Source organism: Macaca fascicularis, chromosome 15, assembly GCF_037993035.2.
Source record: "Macaca fascicularis isolate 582-1 chromosome 15, T2T-MFA8v1.1".
Classification (NCBI taxonomy): Eukaryota; Metazoa; Chordata; class Mammalia; order Primates; family Cercopithecidae; genus Macaca; species Macaca fascicularis.
This window is the reverse complement of record NC_088389.1, coordinates 45208152-45222913: the sequence shown is the minus strand read 5'-3', so window position 1 is coordinate 45222913 and position 14762 is coordinate 45208152. Positions and strand designations below refer to the sequence as shown.

The 14762-nt window shown below is 47.3% G+C and overlaps 1 protein-coding gene across 3 annotated transcripts in view; it reads left to right on the top strand.

Moving 5' to 3' along the window:
• The window catches only part of SNX30 (sorting nexin family member 30), a 125840-nt gene extending 113830 nt beyond the window's left edge, over positions 1–12010 (top strand). For all 3 annotated transcript variants that reach the window (XM_065530198.1, XM_005581045.4, XM_074016801.1), the window contains 2 exons: positions 176–328; positions 5801–12010. In XM_065530198.1, the coding sequence (XP_065386270.1) occupies positions 176–328; positions 5801–5860 (213 nt within the window). In that variant the 3' untranslated portion in view covers positions 5861–12010. The remainder of the gene's footprint in view (positions 1–175; positions 329–5800) is intronic.
• Positions 12011–14762: the final 2752 nt, after the last annotated feature.

The following is a 14762-nucleotide window of genomic DNA, read 5'->3' as shown; positions in this document are numbered from 1 at the left end:
CTTAGACCTGAAAACCCAAGTCTTTGCTTCCAAATAAATGCCTCCAGAGGACAGAGCATGTTGATGGCATTTTAATGTAGGGCTTTAGCCTTTGACAAATGTGTGCTCAGAGGAGCTCAAGGCAAGAGATGCTAGTTCTGTGTGCAGGGCACCCATGTGTGCCTCCCTTTTCCAGGTGCCAGCGGACGTTGAGAAATGTCAAGATCGGATGGAGTGTTTCAATGCTGACCTGAAAGCTGACATGGAGAGGTGGCAGAACAACAAGAGGCAGGACTTCCGGCAGCTACTCATGGGGATGGCTGACAAGAACATCCAGTATTATGAGAAGGTAATGAGTGTGCCCAACAAGACTGGTTTCTAATGGCCGGAGCCTTTCACATGGGCCTACCAGAAATCCAGAAGCTGGGAATTCTGCTAGTCTTGTCTCCTTCCCTTATTTTAGCTGCTTAGTCTTGGCTCCTGCCTCATGCCCTTGCCCGGCCGTGTGGCTGCAGTGCTGGGTTTGGCAGCAGAGCGGGTGCTCACAGGGGTTTCCCTTGCACATGCGGCTGGGGAAGCAGCCCACTGGTCTTCCGTGCTCTCTGGGCCTGCGCTGGTTGCTTCCCAGAGCCAGTCAGACTTTCAGCACAGGCATGCTGCCACCGAATGGAGGCTTTGGGGTTATTTTACTCTGTGTTGGGGTTCTGTACACAGGGGCCCTTCACTTTGATTGTGCAGTGAACCCCTTTGGTCATCTGGTGAAGCCTATAGATCGCTCATCAAAATACTGTTCATTTGTTTTTTAAATGGACTTCAAAATATTGATTTTAAATACCTAAAATAAAGGGATATAGGATTACAAAGGAAAGCAATTCTATTAAAAAGTTTTACTCATGAATCCCCTTGACTTGTGGACCCCAGGTTAAGCACCGCACACACACACACACCCCCCCACACACACATCACACACACCCCACATACACACACCCACACATACACACCACACACACACACCCCCCACACACACCCTACACACCCCCCCACACACACCCTACACACCCCCCCACACATACCCCACACACATCCCCACACACACCCCACACACCCCCCAACACATACACCCCACATACACACACACCCCACACACACCCTACACACACCCCCACACACACCCCACACACATCCCCACACACACCCCACAACACATACACCCCACATACACACCCCACACACACCCCCCACACCCACACACCACACACACACCCCCCCCACACCCGACACCCCCCCTACACACACCTCACACACCCCATACACATACACCCCACATACACACCCCACACCCACACACCCCACAGACACCCCCCACACACAGCCCCCACACATGCCACACCACACACACATGGAGATTACTCTTATCAGGCTACAGCCCAGTCCCCTCAGTCAAGGTTTGCTTGATTCATATATCCAGCAAACCAATGCGAGGCCAGGTACAGTGGCTCACGCCTGTAATCCCAGCATTTTGAGAGTCCGAGGTGAGAGGATCACTTGAGCCCAGGAGTTCAAGACCAGCCTAGGCAATGTAGTAGGACTCTGTCTCTACAAAAGATACAAAATGAGCCAGGCGTGGTGGCGTATGCCTATAGTTCCAGCTACTCCGGAGGCTGTGGTGGGAGGATGGCTTGAGCCAGGAGTTCAAGGCTACAGTGAGTCATGATTGTGCACTACGGCACTCCAACCTGGGTAACAGTTTTTGACCCTGTATCGCGCTATATATACATACGTGTGTGTGTGTGTATATGTTTATGTGTATATATGTGTGTGTGTATTTGTGTATATATATATATATATAGTGACAGGGTCACAAACTCTGTTACCCAGGTTGGAGTGCAGTAGTGCATTCTGTTACCCAGAGTTCCTTTTTTCCATAATTCCCACACCTTCCCTCCGCTGTTCAGCGGCCTTCCCACTACTACAAAACCAACTATGTCAAATGTCTCCATCGCTCCCCTTGGTAATTAATCCCACCATTCCTAAAGTCCTGGTCCCGGGAGGACCCAACCCTGGTCTTAAGTACATGTTTATCTGTCTTCCCACTATATCACAGGCAGGGCCACCATCTTGTGGCCTGGTACTGCTTCTATACATATTTAACAAATGCTTTTTGTGCACTTGCTGTGTGCAAGGAGCAGTGTGTACCAAATTGATAAACAGCAGGATTCCTGCCCTGTGGAGGGTATGTGTTCATCAGAGGAGCCCACAGCGTCAAAGTGAGATAAGGGAAAGAACGGGAAACTAGGGGAGAAAATACCAGGGGGCATAATGCAGACTAAGGGTGGGAGGGGCGGGTGGAGTGAGCAGGAAGGGCCAATCTGAGGAAATAACATTTCATCCGAGTCTCAGAGACAGAGGCTTGGAGAACATATATTCCAGGTAAAGAAGACAACATACGCAAGGTCCCTGGGATAGGAAAGAGTTTGGTACATTTGAGGACCAAATAGAAAACTGGTATGGCCTTGGTTTCTCATGGCTGACATACAAAGTCCATTGCAGATCGGAAGTGATGGCCTAGGGAGAGAGCAGGACCTGGAATGCCACAGACCCCAGACCATCTTCTGTATATAAGGTGGGCTTCTGAGTTTAGCTTCCTCTCTAACCTCAGAGTCACCAAGGAGGAATCAGGGAGCAATTTCACCACTCCTCTTTCTGGCTTGACCTAGGATGCCTGTCTCCTCCTCCCTCCTCAGAACTTCTGCCACCTCCTCAGAATTCCTTCCATCTCCTCAGAATTCCTCCCACCTCCTCAGAATTCCTCCCACCTCCTCAGAACTCCTCCCCCTTATCAGAACTCCTCCTCCCTCCTCAGAACTCCTCTCACCTTCTCAGAATTCCTTCTGCCTCCTCAGAACTCCTCCCACCTCAGAATTCCTCCTCCCTCCTCAGAACTCCTCCCACCTCCTCAGAATTCCTTCTCCCTCCTCAGAACTCCTCCCACCTCCTCAGAATTCCTTCTGCCTCCTCAGAACTCCTCCCACCTCAGAATTCCTCCTCCCTCCTCAGAACTCCTCCCACCTCCTCAGAACTCCTCCCCCTCCTCAGAACTCCTCCCACCTCCTCAGAATTCCTTCTCCCTCCTCAGAACTCCTCCCACCTCCTCAGAATTCCTCCCACCTCCTCAGAACTCCTCCTCCCTCCTCCTCCCTCCTCAGAACGCCTCCCTCCTCCTCAGAACTTCTCCCACCACCTCAGAATTCCTTCTCCCTCCTCAGAACTCCTCCCACCACCTCAGAATTCCTCCTCCCTCCTCAGAACTCCTCCCACCTCCTCAGAACTCCTCCCCCTCCTCAGAACTCCTCCCACCTCCTCAGAATTCCTTCTCCCTCCTCAGAACTCCTCCCACCTCCTCAGAATTCCTCCCACCTCCTCAGAACTCCTCCTCCCTCCTCCTCCCTCCTCAGAACGCCTCCCTCCTCCTCAGAACTTCTCCCACCTCCTCAGAATTCCTTCTCCCTCCTCAGAACTCCTCCCACCTCCTCAGAATTCCTCCTCCCTCCTCAGAACTCCTCCCACCTCCTCAGAATTCCTCCTCCCTCCTCAGAACTCCTCCCACCTCCTCAGAATTCCTCCTCCCTCCTCAGAACTCCTCCCACCTCCTCAGAATTCCTCCTCCCTCCTCAGAACTCCCCCCACCTCCTCAGAATTCCTCCTCCCTCCTCAGAACTCCTCCCACCTCCTCAGAATTCCTCCTCCCTCCTCAGAACTCCTCCCACCTCCTCAGAATTCCTCCTCCCTCCTCAGAACTCCTCCCACCTCCTCAGAATTCCTCCTCCCTCCTCAGAACTCCTCCCACCTCCTCAGAACTCCTCCCCCTCCTCAGAACTCCTCCCACCTCCTCAGAATTCCTTCTCCCTCCTCAGAACTCCTCCCACCTCCTCAGAATTCCTCCCACCTCCTCAGAACTCCTCCTCCTTCCTCCTCCCTCCTCAGAACGCCTCCCTCCTCCTCAGAACTTCTCCCACCTCCTCAGAATTCCTTCTCCCTCCTCAGAACTCCTCCCACCTCAGAATTCCTCCTCCCTCCTCAGAACTCCTCCCACCTCCTCAGAATTCCTCCTCCCTCCTCAGAACTCCTCCCACCTCCTCAGAATTCCTCCTCCCTCCTCAGAACTCCTCCCACCTCCTCAGAATTCCTCCCACCTCCTCAGAATTCCTCCCACCTCTTCAGAATTTCTCCCACCTCCTCAGAACTCCTGCCACCTCCTCAGGATTCCTCCTCTCTCCTCAGAACTCCTCCCACCTTCTCAGAATTCCTCCTCCCTCCTCCTCCAAACTCCTCCTACCTCCTCAGAATTCCTCCTCCTTCCTCAGAACTCCTTCCCCCTCCTCAGAACTCCTCTCACCTCCTCAGAATTCCTCCTGCCTCCTCAGGATTCCTCCTCCCTCCTCAGAACTCCTCCCACCTCCTCAGAATTCCTCCTCCCCCCTCAGAACTCCTCCTACCTCAGTATTCCTCCTCCCTCCTCAGAACAACTCCTCCTTCCTCAGAACTCCTCCCACCTCCTCAGAATTCCTCCTGCCTCCTCAGAACTCCTTTCACCTCCTCAGAATTCTTCTTGCCTCCTCAGGATTCCTCCTCCCTCCTCAGAACTCCTCCTCCCCGCTCCTCAGAACTCCTCCTCCCCGCTCCTCAGAACTCCTTTCACCTTCTCACAATTCCTCCCACCTCTTCAGAACTCCTGCTCCTCACAACCTCTCCTATCCCCTCAGAACTCCTCCCCACCTCTTCAGAACCTCTCCCCACCTCCCCCAAACCCCTCCTGCCTTCTCAGAACCCCTCTCCACTTCCCCAGAACTCCTCCCACCTCCTCAGAACTCCTTCCTAAATGACTCAGTACTAAGTCCTCCTTCAACCCTGGGCTGCTACTAAAAAGCCTTATGTGATTCACCTGCCCTCTTTATTGCAAGAGACTTTCCAAAGGGAGAATCATTTCTGCTCCCAGAGGACAATGCCAGAGTGTTCTGAGTTCTTGGCCTTTCACAAGGATCTGGGATGAAAAGAGGTTGGTGTAGTGGAGAGAACATCAGCGGGGGAATCATGAGCTCTGCCATGGACAAGCTGTGTGTCTGGGCCAGTTATTTAACCTGAGTCTTGTCTTCCCCATCCATGAAATCAGTGTGTATGTGTCAAGTAATAATTCTCCTTCATAGAGGAGCTGTGAGGACTGGTGATAACTAACGTAAAGTATGTCACCATGTTTGGACATAATAAAACTCAATAAACACTGGCTTCCCTCTTCCATGTTCCCTTTTGGGAGATTCGGGTGTGGCCCAAACAAGCAAACTTGAGGTTGGTGAGAAAGAGTGGGCTTTCACCCGCTCCGATTCCGGTGGCTGGCCTGCTCCAACTCTGATTTCCATCCTGCACAAGCGCCACCCACACCTGGAGCGGTGTCTCCATCCCTGCCGAGGTCCTAGGGCCTCTTCAGGGGTTTCCTGCTTGGGCTCTTTTCTGCTTTTTTGAGAGGAAAAGAATTTCCTCCAGCGAATCCATTTCCATTCACTGGATATGAGCTTTACAGACCAACATGAATGCATTTAAGCCTTGCAGAGATATTGCTGTCTTTCATAAAGATGGGGTGACACATTCCAAACAAACACTTGTTACCTCCCTGTTTGTAATAGTTATGGAGGATACATGCAGGCATCGTTAGACAAAGGTGACCCAGTGGGATCCACAGTGAAAGGATAGATCCGAGCAGAATTGAGAAGCTGACCCAAAATCAGAAACTCAAAGCTGATACTGTGTGTGTTTGTTGTCGTTCCAGTGCCTCATGGCGTGGGAGTCGATTATTCCACTACTGCAGGAGAAACAAGAGGCCAAGTAAGTTCCTTCTTGGGACGGAGACTCTTCTACCTACACAGGGCCTGGCACCCCATACCGGAATGTTCCTGCAGTGCCAGAGATACAGCGCTGGGAAAACAACCACAGAAACATCTCTCCTTTGTGTATTTTTCCCTCCCCCACCTTTCACCCCACAGTGGTTTTCAGTTAGTATTTATTCCATGGTGGAGTCTGTGAGGCTGGAATCGTCTCTCAGCAAGAGCAGCATACCTCTGTGTTATGAAGGCACCTGTTCAGTGAAGCACTACGAAAATTTGAAACCAAGGGACAAGACAACCTGCAGCTGACGCTCTGGCATTTCATGACAATTTCCTCTTTAGGGACAGCTGAGTTGCCTGTTGTGGGAGATAACCCGGGGCCTGCTTTTCAAGGATGAGGAGGAGGCAGGAACAGAAGGCAGCTTGTTGCTTTCTGTGGAAACCTGGCGCCTCTGGAATTGGCCTCTGTGAGCATTGACGCGTCTTGGCCTAGGAGACGTTGGTGCCTCCCTGGCAAGTCCTTAATGTACAGTGACCTGTAGCTGTGAGTGTGGCCTGCTGCGTGCTTGTGATGAGTCTTACTGTTTCTGTTTCACATAGGGACATTTAAATCAGTGTCAATGTGCGTCCGTGCCTGAGTGAGCAAGCCAGCGTCCTTGTCCTCCTGCGATGCCTTTGGGAAGCTCAGGGTAATGCTCCCCAAGCTTGTTTCTGACACTAGAATGCAATCGATTGGAAACTTTCTCTGTAAAATGAAAAAAAAAAATGCTTTTTTTTTTTTCTTTTTTCTGTGAAAGTCTTCAGTGTTTTGCTTGTGCACTGTCATCAGAGCAGGGATTAGACCTGTTAGGAAATATCTATTGTCTTGAAGTCAGAGTAGCTCCCCCATTGTTGAGATCAGTGGGCATATACCAAGCTCCACACCCAGTGTCAGCTTTGTGCAATTTGCCTTTACCTCACCAAAAATACCTACTTTAATATTTCCTCCTGTGTCCACTGAATGTCTGGGCAAGCTTTTGGTGAGGGGGCTGGTATGTCGTGTTGTTATGATACAGTCAAAATTTATCAACGCAGTGTGAATGTTCTACATAAAGTGCTTTAACCCTTAACATTTCCTGGTCAGGAAGGAAACTCAGTACCTGGAGGTCTTGAAAATGACAAATACAACCGCGAGCCCTTTGTTTCCAGCTAAGCTAAAGTCTCCTCAGTGTGCAGCCAGATTCCTGGGGACTGCTGACTGTGGTTCCAGGCTACATTTCAGACGATGACCAGGTTTACTTTTCAGATCACAAAGCAGTCACCAAGGATCTATTTTCCAACCCCTTTTTTTTTTTTTCCTGCTGAAATGAAGCTACATGTCATGTTTGTGTTCTTTCATCCATGGCTCATCCCTGTAAAACTACGAATCTGAGCCTCAAATAAGCGGTAGTTTTTTTTGTTTGTTTGTTTTGTTTTTAATGAAACAGCTGTGTTAAGATGCTGCTTCAGATGCAAGTTCACCTGGAAATACTGGTCAGCGGGCAGCATGTCAAGGTCACTTAAGCCCACTTTTAACTGCGGGTCATCCTCGCATCGGCCAAGGCTGTGGTGCTGTTGATGCCACAGCTGGACAGCATAGGACAGCTTGGTTCTGTTTCATTGTGTTTGACAATGTTGCAGTTTAAATGATAATGTTTAAATCAATTGGTACTTGTCTGTACTGTTAAACCTATTTGTGCCATTCTCAAGTCCTTTGATGTGAATTTTCAGTTTGCTATAGTTAGAAATGACTTGTTGATGTGGAAGGGTAAGAACAACCCATGTACCCCCGAGTGATTCTGTGCTTCATTCTACCTCTAAGCCATCGTGTTGGCGTGGGTATGGACGCCTGGGTCTGACCTGACACTGTGCTGGGAGAATCAGGGTGTATGTCTAATGGCAAGTTGACAGCCCTCTGTTGATATTTGGCAGAAGATGCCAGACCAGCCCAGCAGCAAATGCTCATCTTTGGGAACATAGGAAGCTCTGCCTTGGGGAAGGTATGCTTTACAAATGTGCAGTGTAATGAATGCTTGGAAAAAACTGGAGTTACAGGAAAATGAAATCTGACTGTCTACTAGTTGCCAAAGCCCGGAAACATTCCTGTGTAATGGTTAGTTGGGAAAGAAGGCAGCACTTGAAAAAATTCATCAGGTTCCTCACTGGGAGATGTGGGAAGGGGCGTGGGATGCACGCGGTCCCTCCCTCTCCTAGTGAGAGGCAGATGGCTGGCTCTGAAGGGAGGCAGGGACCGTGGGATTTGGTCTTGCTCTGTTTGGTCCCCATGTGATGCCCTGTGCTGTGAGACATCAGAAAGATCTGGAACAAGGCAAACTTTCTGTCCTCCTGGCATGCTATTGATAGCAAAGCCCGGAAGTCCAGTGTACATTACAGATTTTCTGGGAGAAATAGTCCTTCTGAAGAAAGGATTCCTTCCCAGTCTCCAGGCTGGTGCCTCATGAGGTGAGGAGCTGGCCCAGAAGGAAGGGTATGTTAGGTGGAGAAGCAGGCTCCCCCAGGCCTCTGAGGGCCAGCAGCCCCAACCATTTGCCTCTTCGTTTTGATCAAGCACACAGGAGATATTCCCTAGAAGTGTCACACGGAGGCTTCTCTGCCAAAGACTGCCTTGTAGAGGTTTCATCACCCCACCCTTCTTGGCTCCACAAAATTGTGGTCCTGAGATCACTACTCCTCTCTTAAATATTTATTATTAGTATTTTTTACTTTACCTCAAGCAGACAGACATAGGTTTTGAGGTTTGAATACATGGCAGTGGAATGCAAGGCCCTCTCTAGCAGCTGCCCCAGGCCTGGGAAGTGATAGATTTCATTCGCCTGGGTTAAAAATCCAGAGGAAGACAGAAGAGAGGAGTCCTAGGAACTGGTTAGATTTTAGAGATGCAAGTGATGTTTAAGAGAGCCTTGTGATTTGTAGCAAGCATGGGCACTGCTTTTTCTTACTAATGTGGTAGATCTACACGGACATTCTAGGCTGTTCTGCTCAGAGCAAGGAACCACTACTCCTCAATGGGGAGGGAACATACCACCCAACCAGGCTTAGAGTTGGGTTTTATCCTTGAATAGAAGTTTTATAATGATTCCTGTTCAACTTTAAGTGTGATTATGGAGATGACTGGCTCCATATTTCACCATGTCATTCCTTCAACTCACCAGACACCTTTCGTTAGCTGAAATAAACCGGCATGACCTGGAGATCATGGTGACTGTAAGCTGAGTCTGTTTTCATGCCAGATTTCAGCCCCACCCAGAGTGTGTTCTAGACGTTGTTGATTTGAATGGTTTTCTCAGTTACCACTCCACATGGGGAAGTTGAATGAAGGCACACCGGCTGCTCACTTCGTGTGAGGCTGCCTTTTGTGATCAAATGACAGGAAGTTCTGCTTTAAAGGAGGGCACGATGACCATGTGGCAGTCTGCAAGTGGAATTTCTCTCTTGGGATGGCAGCCCAAGGAACATCCAGAGTTTGTGTGACTTGGTCCTGCCATTGTTAGCTTTGAAATCACAGGCATCGGGCTCTGTTTTGACACCATTTGTTGGACTGTGGGACAGTTATTCTTTACAGTCTATCTTGAGCTGGTGAGAGAGGAAGAAGAGGGAAGTCAAGAGCAACCTCCAAGGCCTGTGTTGGCCTCTTCTGCTTGGGTCTTGGGGTGGGTTAGAACTGGGTTCCAGTCTGGCCAGATGGGTTGCTGGTTGCACTGAGGGGTGATTCCTCTCAGAAGATGGGCTGCCTGTGGTCAGGACAGGACACACCAATCTGGACTCCACCTTCCCAGACACCTACTTTAAGGACCTGTGGAAACTGGGTGATCCAATTATAGGGCTGGGGCAACCCTGCTTTGGCCACCTTCATTTACAAACTTAGGTTGGGAGTTTGGATTTCCTGTCTCACTTCCAAAAGCCTTCAAGATGGCAGCAGATGGACAAACCCTCTCATTTCTTATGTCTTCTCTGTCAGATGGCAGGAGGCATTGATCAGTAAATTTGAGGAGAATGTTCTCTCCTGGGCCAGCCTCACAGCTTGCATTGGGTGTGTTGGAATTGTTCTCTTCTGCCTTGTGATTTTTTCAACTCAGTGAATAAACCAGGAATCCAATTTTTCACCAACCCACCCTGTAGACTGTCAGCTTTTTGTTTGAGGGATGCCTGGTCTCCTCACAGTTACACGTATCAGAGTGTGTGTAAGTTGTCTGTGTGGGCAAGGTTGGGGTGGGGGCTCTGTTGCAGGGGGTTAGTCTGTTCTTTCTTCATCGTAAATTTGAGATGCATCCCAAGTATGACTGTCTAACCCTTTCTATGTGGCAGAAAAATATGTTTTCCAGGTAGTTTTGACTACTATAGATAGTCTGTAAATAAGTGCTTTGAAGAAAATAACAAACCAATAAGATATTTGTCTCCTATATAAATATTCTGTGTATTTAGCACTTGAAAACCAACAAATCCAGAATTAAAAAAAATGCCACAGACTGTTAAAAGCCCAACTCTACTTTTTTGAGAATTTGTCCTTACCTACTAATATGCCTTATTCTTCTTCAACTAGTGTTTTAAAAGTCCTGGGTAGAAAGAGTTTTAGAAATGTCATCAGTTGTTCAGCTTCAATAATACAGAGATCTAACATAGTCAGTCCTCAGGCCCCCTAAAGAAACAAGCAAGAAAGTGAGGGCCGTCACTAGGGTTGGCTTTGGGGAGGGGAAAACTAAGTACTGCTTTTGCCAAATAGTATTTTTGATAATGTAAGGAAACACAGGGACCACAAAACCTTTTTTTTTTTTTTTTTTTTTTTTAAAGTGTGAAAGATTAGTGCCTTTTGGCATACTATTGATTTTAGAGGATATAGTATCGGCAGCGACAAATCATGTAGAAACAAAGAATTCTATAGATGACAGCGGTATTAAATATTACTCCTGATTCTGCAGAACAGCTTTTGAAGATACTGGGGGGAGTGGGGTATCTTCAAGCCTCAGAGCAGCTTGTTTCAGATAGAAATTCTCCATGGGTTGAAATGCCAAAAACAGAAAACATGATGTTGACTCACATAATTTAGTCCATTTTAGCAGAGCCTTTAGTGTTAGTACCAGTGGTGAGGAGAATTGCATATTCTCTGTCAGCAGCAGCACCCCCGCATCAGGTGGTTCTGGGCTCTCTGTAGGCCGGTCCTAGTAGGTGACACCCAGCAACACCCCTGTTGGACAGGATTGTTCACAGTCTTAGACCAACACTTCAGTCAGAAATGATACTGGGAGTAGGAAAGGAAAATCACTTTTTTTCCTCCATGTGGAAATGAGGAGAGAGGAAAGTGGATTGCAAACCGAAATGTGAGTCAGTGTGATGAAGCAGTAGCTCTGTCATCTGGGCCTTCATCCAATAACAAACCAGCATCTCTTAACGGCGCTTTTGGCCCCCGAAGTTTGGGTCCTGTCTGGTGGATTCCCTGTCCATTGTATTTTCTGTATGCCTGTTCCCTTCATCGCTGTGAGTTAGGAGTGCATTCAGAGATGACGTTCATCTGATATATTCCTGTGAAATAAACTGCCAGCAAACTTTCTAACTTGTATTTTAACTGTTAAAGAAGAGATGAAAAACTTTGGCTTTGGACATGTCCACTTTATGGACTGTTATTTCTTATTTTTAAGAGTCATTCTTTACGTTTAAAATTTTAAAATAAAAACCTTCTGAGGTTTTGATGAAGTCCGCCATGTAAATGTTACCTTCTCTCCATGCTGCCATTATGCCAAAACAAAAGCTGTGAAAAAAAAAAAAAGTGCTTGAGAGTGTGTGTTGATGAGCAAGTGATTTATTTACAGATGGAAGTCTTTGTTTCATGAAGCTACCAAACTTTAAAGAGAATGTCACCCTTTTTTTTTGTTATGGAAACCAGAGATTGTAAAATGGAAAGAGTCCTTTTTTGTTGACTTTTTGATGCTGGCACGAGGTTTTTGTCCACTTTTTTCATATATCTGTGTATAAAAAATTGTTGTTTACTATGGAATTAGTATTACATTTTGAGGTAAACAAAAGAATTTGTATTGCTTGATAAATATTAGCTTGTAAATTTAAAGTTTCTTTACTTCAATTAACTTAAAGGACCAATAAACCCATAAAAGATGCTTTCTTTATCCTGAGTCATGTGGTCATTTGTACCTTTCTATAAGGCAGAAAAACATGTGTGCCTGTTTTTTTCTTTTCTTATTTTCTCTTTACACATTATCAGTTTGCCTGTAAGAATCAAGACATACAGAGTGACGGGAGAAAATATATATAATTGAACTATTTGTATTCTTCTTCACTTCTTTATAGGCCCAATTTACCCTCAATTTACCCTCTTCTACATCTTCCACATCAGCACCAATCTGGGGAGATGAAGAAACTTCCTAATGTAGTAGCCATCATGATTGGCAGGCAGGCTGACAGCCAGCCGAGGTATTTACTACATGAAAGATTTCTGCATTATCCCATAGCAAAGCACAGCATTATATTCTGGGTCAGGGCCAGTTAAGTTGACCTGATGATGGTAATGCATTGAACTTGAGTGTACTTAAAATGGTTCTCAACTTGACTTACTGATAGCAGACATCATTAATCTAAGACTGCAGTGATACAAAATAAGGCAGCAAGGTGAGTAAGACGTGGATGGTGGATCAAATCTCAGCTTTTCCACTTACTAGCTATGTGGCTTTAGGCAAGTCACACTTGGCTGAACCTTTAGTACTATGATCTTTGAGATGAAAACAAGACTTCCATGTGGGGTTGTCGATAGGACTGGCAATATGGTATACAAAGCACTTAAATGTCAGGCAGGTTCTCACTGTGATAGCCCCTTTCTAAAGACTTCCTAATTTAAATATTAAGGCTACTAGGATATTATCCTTAAATATTAAGGATATGGCCAATTTAAATATTAAGGATAATCTTTCCTGTATGTTTTGCCAGTTTTTTTGTTTAATAGGATATTCCTTTTTCTTTTTTTCTTTTGCTTTGTCATGCAGGCTGGAGTGCAGTGGCATGATCTCAGCTCACTGCAACCTCTGCTTCCCGAGCTCAAGCAGTGACCCCACCTCAGTCTCCCAAGTAGCTGGGACTACAGGTGCGTGCCACCATACCCAGCTAATTTTTGTATTTTTCGCAGAGATGGGGTTTTGCCATGTTGCCCAGGCTGGTCTTGAACTCCTGAGCTCAAGTGATTCACTTGCCTTGGCCTCCCAAAGTGCTGGGGTTACAGGCATGAGCCACTGTGCCTGGCCCTGTTTTCTTTTTAAGAAGATGATGGAAATAGAATACTGCAGGACTGTGTCAGACTGAAGGCCTGGAGAATGGAGAGGAATAGATGCCAAAAGCCATGGCAAGAAGTGATAAAGGGAGGTGAAAATAGCTGATTTAAGAGACTCTTAGAGGGGAGGGGAATGGACCGGAGATGACTGGGAGATTGCCAGCCTGGGATTTGGAGGTGATGCCATTAGCTAAAATCAGAAGAGAAAGACAAAAGATGGAGACTGGGCGTGGTGGCTCATTCCTGTAATCCCAGCACTTTGGGAGTCCACAGCAGGAGATCACTTGAGCCCAAGAGTTCAAGACCAGCCTGAGCAACATAGACCCTGTCTCTACAAAAATTAAAAATCAAAAAAGATGGAATGAGTTTAGGTGGTGGGGTGTGAGAAGGAAAACTTGGTTTGGCTTTAGATTTGAGGAAATCCAGGTAGAGATGTTGACTTGGCTGTTGGAAATGAAGTTCTTGAGTCCATGGGAGTGGACTAGATTGCATGGGAAGAGAACCAAGGACAGGACCTTGGGGGTCTCAAGAATTAAGGATACAGGCGGGGCGCAATGGCTCATGCCTGTAATCCCAGCACTTTGGGAGGCCGAGGCAGGTGGATCACTTGAAGCCAGGAGTTTGAGACCAGCCTGGCCAATATGGCAAAACCCTGTCTCTACCAAAAATACAAAAATTAGCCAGACATGGTGGTGCGTGTTTGTAATCCCAGCTACTCAGGTGGCTGAGGCAGGAGAATCGCTTGAACTCGGGAGGCGGAGGTTGCAGTGACCTGAGATCGTGCCACTGCATTCCATCCTGGGCAACAGAGTAAGACTGTCTTAAAAAAAAAAAAAAAAAAAAAATTAAGGATGCAGGGAGAGGAGGAGGACTCAGGGAAAATTCTTGAGAAAAAATCAGGCCCCATAGGTGAGAATGGTGATTCTTCAATGAGGACTTGTGAGACACCGATTGTTGAGCCCCAGTCCTAGAATTTGACTTGGGTGAGACCCCAGAATTTTCATTTCTAACCAGTTCCCAGGTGATGCTGCTGGTCCAAGAACCACTGGGTGAGAACATCTGTTAGAAGAAATGGTGACCCTGGGAAAGCTGACAAGGTTTGAAACTCCTACCCTGGTGACAGGTGGGGTTGAAAAGGAGCCAATACTTGGGTTTTGAGAGCTCAGCTCAGGTTAAAAAACACAAGTTTATAGCAGGGTCAATGTGGACAAGGAAGGACATTTCTCTAAGCAGTAAGAGGCTTCTCAGGAGTAGGGAGAATTGGATTCATTCAGGCTGAGCAGCTGGTCAGAGGCTGGAGTAGAAGGTAAGGAGTTGGGGAATGAGCATATTGATGAATAAGGTTGGAGAGGTTGAACACGATCTTGACTTCAGCTTTCCCATCCTATCTGCTCTGCTCATATTGCCAGACTCTGGGAGAGGGGGTGCTACCTTTTTCCTAGTGGCCTGAGCCCCAAATCTGAGTCATTCTGGCCTCCATCTACCTCACCCTGTGGCATCCATCCATTAACCAACTCCTGTAGCCTCTAGCTCCCAAATATTTTTCCATATCTGTCTACTTTTCTCCATGTTTATAGCTTCTTACCCTACATATGCTATCA